Source organism: Echinops telfairi, unplaced genomic scaffold, assembly GCF_000313985.2.
Source record: "Echinops telfairi isolate 266 unplaced genomic scaffold, ASM31398v2 ScPeMD7_7457;HRSCAF=8495, whole genome shotgun sequence".
In the NCBI taxonomy this organism is placed as follows: domain Eukaryota; kingdom Metazoa; phylum Chordata; class Mammalia; order Afrosoricida; family Tenrecidae; genus Echinops; species Echinops telfairi.
In genome coordinates, this window is record NW_022111357.1 from 45,440,579 (window position 1) to 45,452,133 (window position 11,555).

General features: G+C 58.4%; 1 protein-coding gene across 1 annotated transcript in view; it reads left to right on the top strand.

Annotated features, from left to right (window-relative positions):
• ELL (elongation factor for RNA polymerase II) overlaps nt 1-11,555 on the top strand; it is a 29,286-nt gene that overhangs the window by 8,311 nt on the left and 9,420 nt on the right. Inside the window, exon 2 of the mRNA XM_004705526.2 lies at nt 9,838-9,911. Coding sequence (XP_004705583.1) covers nt 9,838-9,911 — 74 coding nt within the window. The remainder of the gene's footprint in view (nt 1-9,837; nt 9,912-11,555) is intronic.

Genomic DNA, 11,555 nt, shown 5'->3' on the forward strand with positions numbered 1-11,555 from the left:
CAGACCCTTGAGAGAGCTATGTCACGATAGGCTCGCTTGGTGTCCAAGAAGGCCCATCGTTGGCCTTCACTTCCCGGCTCTGCAGGCTCCCAGTGCCCTGTCCTACTGGTGAGATGTCCATTGAGCAGGTAGGCAGAGAGCTAGGTAGGGGCCATCAAAGCCGAGGATGCCCGCCATGGAGTGAGTGTGTGGGACCTGTCACCATCGTCATTCTAGGCCCTGTGTGAGCAGAGCTACTCAGTGGGGCCAGACTGGCCTCTGGGCACAGCACCTAGTGGCTGGAGGCTGAGTCTGTATACTGGGTGTGGCAGATCCTACACCTTCAAACCCAGGACGACTTCAGAGAGGAGAGTGCCCAGGACTGAGTGAGTGGTGGGTCAGCCAAAGAGGATCAAGGGCACGGCTGCTGGGAGGGCCAGCAACTGACTTGGACAGAGAAAATGAGTGCTGTGAAGGCAGATAGTGTGGCATGGCTCCTGGAACTCTCGTGTCCCCCCTACCCGCCTGCCCCAGCCCAAGGCTTTCTCGAGGGTCCAGTGGACCTGGTGGCTGGGATGGGGCCCTTGTTGAGAGCATCTCTCCAGGGCCCAGTGCTCAGGGTGCTCATGGGCAGTTGCTATGAGATCCCAGTTGACCAGATGCAGCAGCCCCTGTGCAGCCACGCGAGGAACAGCTTTCTGCGGCACCCCACCACGGGGTCAGCGAGATGGCACAGCTGCCACCACAGCCGTGCCACTAGTGAGGCTGGAGCTGTGTCAGGTGGGAGGCAAGATCTGAGTATGCTGCATCGGTCCAGGATCGCTGGCAGGGCAGCCTGGAGCAATGTCCCTAAACCTGACCAAGCACTTGTCAGCTAGTGAATTCATGAGTGGTGTTCTGGAAGGTTCTGCAGAAACCGCTGCCCGAGGTGAGCACAGGAAGTCTCATCAAGCAGTGCGTGGTGACGGGCACAGTGCCAGGACCAAGACCACGTCCTGTGTGCTGGGCTGCCATGGAGGGCACCCTCAGGCCGCCCTCTTCTCAGCACCTGGACCTTTGCCTCTGGACACTTAGGAAGCAGGTGTCTTTCACAGGTGGGAGTGGCAGGGGCTGCTTTAAGTCTCCTCGAAGGGTGACTTGAGCCTTGATCACTGGTCAAGGCCCACTTCTCTGCTTATTGACCAACTACAGCTGGTGGGTAGAAGAAAGGCCTGGCCATTGATTTTCAAAACCAGCCAGTGAAAACCCTGTGGGTCACAACAAAACAGTGTCCAGCTGACTTGCTGTGGACCTGTCATCAAGCGGGATCAATCACTGGAAGAGGCCATCGTGCTTGGTGAAGTAGTGGCCTAGTAAGGGCAAGGGTCACCCCGAGTAGCCACAGAGGTGGACTTAAACACGCTGGCCATCGTGAGGATATGCTATATATCCTAGTACACTACATATACTGATATAGCCAGTAGATGTAAGATGAGGTTGGGGGTGCCCGGTCCCCGTGGGCTCTCCAGCAGCCCCAGTGGCCCAGCCCTCTGTGGACAGATGTAGTCCAGGCGCTGTCCTCACTGAAGACGTCTGGGCAGGTATCTCCCTTGCCCCATTTCAGACACGGACCCGAGGGAGGCGGCTGGTGCGTCACGCCCCTGTCGGCCCAGACTGCATGTTCCTGGAGTCTGGGTGTGAGGCTTTGGGACGTGCCGGGGCAGGTGTTTCTGTTGTTTAAGGTCCCTGGGGGATGACCTCGTGCTTGGAGTGCTATTTCCTTGTCCTTGTGGTATTTGAGGACATCACTGAAAGAAAATATTCATGTAGGGGCGGGAGGGTGTCTGGTACTTTTCAGGGGGCTCCTCTTAGGAGGGGCTACCTGGTTCGTAGTAAACCTGCTTACAGTGCTTGTGTGGAAGCTGCTCTGTCCCCACCATAGCCCCCCCCCCAAGTTTGCTGCAGCCCCCTGTAGGAACCCCACAGCCTCCATGGAACTCTGTTCTTGACTTTCAAGGGGTTTCTGTTGGTCTCCACACATGATGGAGGAGACTGAGCAGTGGGGTGGGGGTCCTTACTGAGGCCCCGGAGACCTATTCCTTCCTCCTTGCCTTGCTGGCTGGTTTTGCCTCCCCTGCCTGGCCTGATCGTGGACGACGAGGCTTAGCCAATGAGCCGGACTGCGTCTGGGAGGCCCTTGTTAGGTGTTGGACAGTGACACTTGTCATCCTGTCCGGTGGAGGGCAGCTGTGCCAGTCGGGTCTGCACAGTGCCCTCAGGTGGGACCAGGAAGGGGCCAGCCTGTGGTAAGTGTGGAGACGTGTAGAAAAGCCAGCCGGCAGCATCGTTGTTACTCAGGAGATTCGAAAGAGCTTGGTGACCTGAGGATCACCAGGCTGTTCACAGCAGGCTCAGCAGACTGTGTGCAGTCGTGTCCTTCCACCCACTCAGAGGGGATCTGGGGGACCCAGCTGTGTTTCCTCAGCATCTGACCCCCGGGGAGGGCCACTCGGCCCTCCAAATCACCTGCAGCCCATCTCACTGACCTGGTTGGAGTTGAGCTTCCCTGAGAAGGGACTTTAGCTCGGGCTCTGAAGGGTGTGTGGTGGGATTGTGCACAGGGTGCATTCAGCCAGCACTGGCTCCCTCATGTGGAACCGGTCCCCAGGCCTGCCCAGCCCTCTCTCTGGACCCTTCCTCGGATGGCTCCTTCCTGTCTGCATGCAGTGTGCACGCTCACGCCTGTGTTTCTAGCAATCTTTGCAAATCTGTTTGTGCACCCAGGTGCCTTCCCCAGGTGAGCAGGAGCCAAAGACTACAGTCTGATGTCCTCTGGGACACTGCATCCAGAGAATGAAAGTGCACCCATCCCTTACTACATGTACAGAAACCCACTCAAGACCAGTGGAGACCCAAGTGTAAACCCTAGTGTTATAAAGATCCTCAACGGGAAGAAATAGGATAATAAAGGACCCTGACACGTGGCGTAAACACACGATCAAGCTCCCTCAGCAGAAGACAAACTCGATGACCGCATCTCCTACAAAGCAAACCCATCTGCCCACCCCTCGAATGCCTTCAACAAAGGGAGGAGAGGGGCCCACAGGCTGGGGGAAAGTTTTGGCAGTGGCGTGTGCCACAGGGACTGAGCTCTCACATCTGTAGAAAACAACAGGAATAAACTGGAGGAATAATCCAGTTGCAAAAAAGGCAGGGGACATGAACAGACAGTTACTAAAGAAGACATCTGGGCGGCCAGCATAGGAAGAAAATGCCCGCAACCACTAGCCATTGGGGAGATGCGAACCCACTGGCATCACCCTCCACCCACACGGAGAGCAGAGCTACGACTAAAGTAGGTGCTGGGGAGCCTGGAGCCCTCAGCCAGGGCCAGGGGCCTGTGACATGGCACAGCACGGGTAAAGTGGCATGCGCGTCCTCCAACAACTGGGGATAGAAATACCATCTGTCCCAGCACTCCCTCTCTCGGTGTATAGCCTAAAGCAGTGGCTCTCAACCTTCCTAATGCCGTGACCCTTTCATACAGTTCCTCATGTTGTCGTGACCCCCCAACCATAAAATTATTTTCGTTGCAACTTCAAAACTAATTTTGCTACTGTTATGAATCAGGTGACCCCTGTGAAAGGGCTGTTCGACCCGCAAAGTGATCACGACCCACAGGTTGAGAACTGCTGGCCTAAAGGACCAAAGCCTTACGAGCAGATAGCAGCTCCCTCGTGGCCATCACAGACCTCTTCTCGATAGCAAGAAGATGGCAGCCCCCCGTATTCCCAGTGGTGGAAGAACAGGGTTCAGACGCTCGCTACAGACACCCAGTGGAGTATTCCGCCTCTCACAGGGGTCATGATGAAACTGTGAAACACCTCAGGGTATGATGCTGGATGCAGTTAGTCAATCGTGAAAGTACAAATACTGTATGAGGTCCCTGTCCTAATAGAAAAGGCCAAACTGAAGGATGGCATGCCAAAGGACTCGACTTTGATGGCTGTCAGGGGCCATGGAAGCAGTAGGCAAGAGGGTCGACCATCCTGCAAGAGGGAGGTGGGGAGAAGGGGAGGGGCAAGGCAAGCTCATGGGCAGGTTGCTAGGTCATGTAAGCTGTTGAGTACGAAGATGGCTATCTGAAGTACTCAGACCACTAGCTGCCATTGAGTCCAGTCTGACTCATGGTGACTCTGTAAGACAGGGTAGACCTGCCCCCGGGAGTAGAAAGCCTTGTCTTTATCTAGCGGTATCTAGTTTTGAACTGCTGACTTTGTAGTTAGTAGCCCAAAGGATAACAGTTACAACACCAGGGCTCCTCTCAAACGTAGACCTCTACCTAATTCATAATTAAGTTTAAAAAGGTGTGTATGGTGGGGAGAACGCTCCCATCTACAGTGGCCCTTATGTCCCCACGTCAGCTCAGCAGCTTAGGTCAGACAGGCCCCATCCCGCGACTGCTCTCTGAAGAGGGCCTTGGGGAGCCCCAGCTGTCCCCTGCCTTTCTCAGTACTTGCTCCTAGTCTGACTCAGGAGGGGATTTCCCATGGGGGTGCGTAGCCCTGGGTGCCTGGTCCTGGTCCATGAGAGGCACAGTGGGGAGCTGTAGATACCCCTGTATGTGTCTCCTCGCTGCATCTCCTCCACCTGCACTGGCCTTGGCGTCCTCCTGGTTCAATGTGCCCTGCCCGGCAGAGCAGTCTTGCTTTGGAGACTGTTCGAGCACCATGCTCTTCTCCAGTCCTCTGACCACAGCTACGTTCCCGCCGCATTTCCGGAGGGGTCGTTTGGAGCAGTCTCCAGTGGTTGCCTCCCTCTTCCTGGACTCAGGGTGGTGGTGGTCATGGGTAAACCCCCACTCTGGTGGGCCGAGAGGGGGCTGGGGTGGGCTGAGCCCCCACGGAGTCACCACCAGCTGCGCTTTGCTGGTCAGACCAGTGAACTTGGCAGCCAGCGGCCATCAGGTGCCCATCCTGAGCTGTGAGGGTTTTGGAAGCACAGACAAGGTGGTGGGTGTTGCTTTTGAGGATCTTGGGTCTGTATCAGTCTGCCTCAGAACCCCGTGCCCCCTTGGGAGCCAGGAACCCTAACTGCGCCATCTGCAGGCCTGAGTCCAGCCTCAGGCCACAGGCAGGAGCATCCCTCACAGAGGAGAAGAGCATTTATGGGTCAGGTTCGACCCTGCCCTTCTCTGAGGAGAGCTTGGGTCTTGGATTGGGGGGCTTGGGTGTGTGGGATCTGGCCCCTGCTCGCCCGGGGGCTCAGACTCAGAAACTAGCTGCAAACCTGTCCCTGGCAGGAAATCCGTGGGCAAGATGTGTCACTCATTGCAGTGGACAACTTCCGGGGGGAAAGTGTGAGCTTTGGAAAACTCTCATACGCCACTGGGGCTGGAAGGGATTGCCGGGGATACCCAGGTAGACCACTGAGGATGTGAGGGCCTTGTGGGTGCGGCGGTAAACCAGCAGGCCAGTTGGCTCTGCACAGTGGTATCAGGTGGAACAAGGAAGGGGGCCGTGGTTGTGAGAAATGTCGAGAAGCCCCAGACCCAGCTTGTATACAGTGGATGCGGGGAACAGGGCTTATGCTCCAGCCAGGCTCCGCCCTCTCCAGAGAGGCATTGATGGGCAGGTCCCTGTGTGCTCCTGTCACAGCCAGTGACCCCATCCGTTTGCCTCACTGCTCTCTGCCGGATGGGAAGGCCTGAGAGGTGGGCCCGGTCGCAGAAGGCCTCTGAGCCCCCTCATGCCGTCTGTGCACCCTCAGGTTGCCACCGTCATCCGTGCTGTGCCATGTCCCCCCACACGGATTCACTTTGTGCCTAGGGTCCTCCCCAGGGCATGAGAGGCAGGGGATTGCTTGGTTTGGGTGTCAGAGCTACCTCTCCCAGCCAGCACTGAGGTAGACTGCTTCTGGGGAGTCCCGCTGGAAGGTCATGGGGCTGGTGTGTTCGATTGGGTACCCCCACCTGGCAAGGACCAAGTCTCTCTGACTTCGTCTACCCTCAGTGCAGACCCCTTGCCTCCCAGCCTCTCTAATTCACCCCTCCCACCACTGGGCACGGCCCAGGCGCTTACACCCCCACAGGTCCTTGCACGCCTTCCAGCTGCTAGCCACCTTTCTGGGAGCCCTGCGCCTGTCTGGTCTGAGAGTTCAGGCCCTGAAGGTGGCCTTTGTGTCACAGGGGCAGGATGGTCAGCTCGGATGGAGCAGAGCCTCTGTTCCGGACCACTCACTGTCAGGCCCAGAGGGAGCCTGAAGTTGGTAACCCAGGCGGCCACCCTGGAGCATCGTTCGCGGGGAGGAAGTTGATGAGGCTGGTAGTTCGGGAGACTTCCGTAAAAGAGACGTACTCTCAAAGAAGACGGCAGCGCCCTGACTCCAAAAAGAGGATCCACAGAAAACGGAGAAACCCATGTCGTCAACATGAAGCACTTCCGCTCCTCAGAGACGCTGTTGCGGGGGTGGGGAGGCCAGTGCGTAGGCTAGATGGTGTCACCAGTCTGTATAAAGGACCCACAGGCGTACCTCTGCAACAGGAAAACAGGTCATCCATCTGTACAAATGAGCGTAATGTGTGAACACAGAACCTCGCTGAGACACAACAGCAAGTTTGCTGTGAAAAGATGTCCCCCGTTCTCCGTTTCAGGGCCCTGCAGGGAGATAGATGCCCACACTGCTTGGCAAGGCTGAGTCGGAAGAATGACAGAGCAGGTACTGGGGGGCGAGGGCCGCCCCAGCCCAGCTGCAAGGCCGCTCGCTCCCCAGTGCACACTGGTCGTTTGCTGATTAGCTGCTGCCGATTTCTGCTGACGTGACGGCCACTCATGGCCCCCAGCGGTCCTCAGCCCTACACTACCTTCGTCATCTTATTGAGAAATACGTCATGACCCCACAGTCCTGCTAGTTCCCCAACAACACGCCATCTCACGTCCTGCGTGACAGCTGTGTTCAGACAGCACCGCCAGAGAGAGGCCTAGCAGTCTGCTTCCCACAGATCACAGCTAGAACACCCAGGGCTGTCTGCGCTGTGACATAGGAGGGCACCAGGAGTCGGGCTGGACTCGGGGAGTTGGTTTGGTTTTCTGGGGTGCTGCTGAGCTGTGAGAGGAATGGATGCAGCTTCTCCCAGACCCACAATGTGGACTTGGCTGCACCCTGGCAGATGGTGCGGGGTCCTGGCCCCAGCAGCCTGGAGAGGTGACGATGTGGAGAAAGGGACTTCACAGATGGTTGCAGTGAAGGAGGTTGAGATGGGCAGAGGATCCCGGACCATCTGGGTGGGCCCGGTGGCATCTCAGGGTCCTCATAAGAGGGAGACCAGACAGGGGAGATGGCCGCCATGTGAGGACAGAGGCAGCTGGGAGGAGTGAGGATGGCCCTCCTTTGAGCCTCTGGGGAAGCCGGCCTGCAGACACCCTGAGCTCAGACCACAGCGAGCACCCAGTGTAGGGATTTGTCACAGCCACCACAGGAAGTCAATGTAACATGAGCCTGTTGAGATGACTTCCTGGAAAAGGCAAACCACAGGGACAGAAAACAGACCAGAGGTTACCAGAGGGTCAAGGTGGGAATGCCAATAGGTGGGTAGAAGTGAGGGGCTCACACTGTCCAAAGGGATTCTGCCAACGAGTGGGCACACAGAGCAGGTGGGCGGACAACGGAGTTGTGGGCTCTTTTGTGTTTGCCTGGCCCTTTCCTCAAAATGAGCTTTCCCTCAGCCCATGCCGCCCACCCATCTGCCCGGCACTGGTGGGCACACAGCTGTGATGGTGTCTCGTGCCCTTAACCGTCTGCATGGACAGGCATCACCGCCCTTATGGCCACCACCCCTCTCCAGGCGGGGCTTCAGTTTGAGGGTCTTGTCCTGCCTGGGACCTCGGGCTGTCCCAGGCGGGCCCCAGGGTCTGTACATCCATCTCAGATGAGACCCTGTGTTCCGTGTGTCAATTCCGGGCTGCCCCTCTCCTCCTTGCGGCCCAGGCAGCTTGTCCGAGCTCTGCGTGCCCTCGTGTTCTGCGGGAAGCATGCCAGGGAGCCCTAGGGAGGGTTCCAGAAAGGCGTGCTTTACTGGAAAGGGTGGGAGAGCGGCCAGGCGGCTGGCGGCCAGGGCTCCCCAGTGGGATGTGCGACTTCGGCCCACTGGCCCCCACCCTGGGTAAGGTGAGTCCCCTGTCCCCCACCGATGACTAGTAAGCAACACCCAGCTGTCTGTCTGGTACCCTCTGAGGAGCCAGGGTCGAAGGCTGTTCTGGGGGAATGTGAAGGTGTGTGTGGCCATTGGTCTGGTGGTGTTTTTGTGGCTGAGCCCACTGGGAGAGACAAGATCCCTGGAGGTCGACCTTATCCCCCCACCCCCCACTCCTGTTCTTTACCATGTGTGGATGACGCTGGAGTTAGACAGGACTGTCCGTGCTGCAGCAGGCCGGAGAACACGCCCCACCCTGCTTCCCTCTGCCAGGGACATTGCCCTCCCTGGTCCCCACCTCTGGGAGAAAGACCAGGCTTTCTACTCTCGTAAGGAATTACAGTCTCAGAAACCCACAGAGACAGTTCTACCTTTTCTTGTAGGGTCGCTGTGGGTTGGAAGCAGCTCAGTGACATGGATTTGGCCTCCATGTCGTCCCCACACCTTCAAGAATGAGCCTCTCCTACACTTCTGCTGCTGTCGGTGTGTCTCACCATCTTCTCTCACGCCCCTCCTGATCCTCTGCTGAACAGGGAGCGGTGGCCCTAAGCAGCTTATGGCGAGCACACATGGCCGTGAAGGAATGGGCCCCGTGTCCCACGACAGGTGACAGAGGGAGACGGTGTGGCCCCTCTGGCCCTGGAGTACTGCTCAGCCCTAAGAGTCGGGCAGTCTGGCACCTTAGCAATGTGACGCTGTACGCAAGATGCCAGGCTCAAAAGTGAGCTGGTTACAGAGCAGCCGCCGCCTGGGCTTAGGCCTGTGGACCACCTAAGCCTTGTGGCCTCAGATGTGTGCTTTGGACAGTGTCTGAAGACCATGTTCTAATAAACCCCATCGAGTCGAGTCCGACTCTTAGACCCTGTGTAGGGTTTCCGAGCCTGTCGGGAGGAGATAGCCTGTCTCTCCCTGCGAGCAGCGGGAGGCTGTGAACCGCTGACCCTGTGGTTAGCAGCCGGACCCGGGTCCACAGCGCCACCAGGATTCCTTGTGCCTTGTTGCAGCTCTCACGTGCAGGTGTGGATGCAGTGCTGGAGCCCACGGTGTGGCTTCTCCCTGAAGGGCTGCGCCATGAGCATCTGGCTACATGCCCTGGCCGGCCAGCCGGCTGACACCTCCTTTTTGACATCTGTGTTTTTGCCATGTGGGGCCAGGGCTGCCTGGCTGGGCCTCCCAGCTTGCCCTCTGAGCCACGCCAGGGACCCTTCAGGTTCAGGGCAGCTGCCCTTGAGCTTGGCTCTGGGGCCTCAGGTGGGGCATGTGTGCCCTCAGTCGCTCTCGGGGTGTTCTCTTCTGACATTTGTCAGCCCCCAGCACCCCCGCGGCAGGAACAGGAACAGACTGCCCTGATGCACTGGTGTGGGGTGGGCAGGTGGCAGACACTTGGTCTGACCCTGCTGACTTCTCCAGGGCAAGGGTAGCAAGCACCCTGCTCAGTCATCTGACCGCTAGTTCCCTGACATTACCTCCCCCAAGTTCAGGGGGACAATTGAGGCCTGACTGGAGCCAGTGTGTTGTTGTAGCCTTGCCCTCACAGCACCTAGGACCCACCCCACCTCCCACCATTCCAGCCCCACCCCCATGGGAGCTCGGCCCCAGGGCCCCAACTGTATGTGCTGGAGGCACGCTGAGGTTCTGATCCTGCTGTCCCCACGTCACGCTGACGACACCCTTCTGTTCTCTCCTAGGGCTCCGTCACACCGAGACCGTCGATCCGCTTTCAGGGCAACCAAGGGGTGAGTCCCAAGCACATGGGCCACAGGCTGGGGTCACACGCTCCATCTGGGCCACTGCAGGGGTGGCATCCAGTGTGACCACTTCCCAGGGGCTGAACCCAGAGAGCCAAGAGGCTGCCTGTTGCTCTTGGGGAATCTCGAGCTTGGAGTGGGGCCTAGGGACAGATTGGTGTACAGCCAGTCTGGGTTGCAGGGCAATCTGGGGTGATCTAGATTCCCCACAGAAGCGGGGGGTCAGAGTTAGGGGTGGGGCCAGAGCAGGCCATACACCCTGAGAGCACAGAGATGTGTTTCTGCTGTGCTGGAAGCTGGGGTCTGGGCATGGAAACTAGGGTGGGGGTGAGGGTGCTCTTATTCAGAAGCACCTGGGCTGTGGAGGGACCGTCACCATTTCAAGCACTGCTTGGCTGCATCGGTCAGTCCCTGGCTGTGCCTCGGGGCCCCAGAGTCAGGCTGGAGACTGGTGGGCAGCAGTCATGGGGTGGAGAGCCTAGAGGTGCCCCCTCCCCAGCCGGCACTTGTGAAATCGGCCTTGCCTACCACCTTCAGCTACAGATGCCCCTAGGGTAGGGCCTAAGGCATCTGGGCTAATGGGGAGTTGGATTGAGCCTCATTCAGTGTCAGGCAAGTGCAACCCAGGCTGGGACGTGGCAGGGACTAACCTGTGTGGCCCACAACCGGAGTGCAGCCTGCAGACAGAGGTTGGGGCAGAACAGGGCACTGGACACAGGGAATGGAATGGAATGGAGTGGCCAGGTGATGGAGGACTGAGCCTGCGGTCACCAGGCAGGGTCCTTCCCAGAGTCTCTGGCCTTGGAGGAGTCGCCGAGGGGATGTGGGTCACCTTGTGCAGTCTCAGCCAGGGCCTCTCCACCAGCGAGGTGCTCCTGGTGTGTGCTCCTCGGTTCTTGGGCCTAGGGTGGCTCCGTGGGCCGGTGGCTGCTTGCACTTGTGCTGTTGGTAGTAAGGACATGGACGACAGACTGCGTAAGAGGTCTCCTGGGGGGGGGCGCGGGTAGGGAGGGTGCTGGGCTGGGTCCACCCTGTACCGGGCCTGGGGGCCTGGCTAAGTCCACTTTGGGCACAGGGGGGAGCAGGAGAGCAATGCTTTGCTTCTAGAAATCATCCCGCCTGTCCTAACAGTGCTCCTTGGTAAGGGGCTGTTGTTTTCTGGGGACTAGCTTTGGGAAATTATATTATGAAGAAAGCAAACACAACCAGAAACCACCTTAGCTGAGCACACCGATGCTGTGTCAGGGCCCACTAGTGTTTTTAGCATACTGTCCCCCACTTCCCAGCACAGACTTACTTTGTCTCATCCCCTGACTGCCCCTGGAGCCCCAGGGAGGGTGGAGTTGGAGGGCTACTCACTGTAGGCCCTTGTAGGCATCGGCATCCACCAGCGTTCCAGCCATGCTCAGCTTGTGCGGGCCTGGGCGGCAGCCGTAAAACAAACACGAACTCCAGTTGAGAGTGCCTCCCTCCACCCCGCCCCATAGCCTAGCGAGGGGCTGCCATCAGATGCCCACATACCTGCCGATGGAAGAGGTGCCATCTCTCTTCCTCCCCCGCCTTCTGTCTTCCCCCTCGCCACCTCCCTCCCGCACAGGCCAGGCCCAGCGGGAGACTGGGGAGGCCCTCTGTGTCCTGTGCTCAGGCTCTGCCTCCCA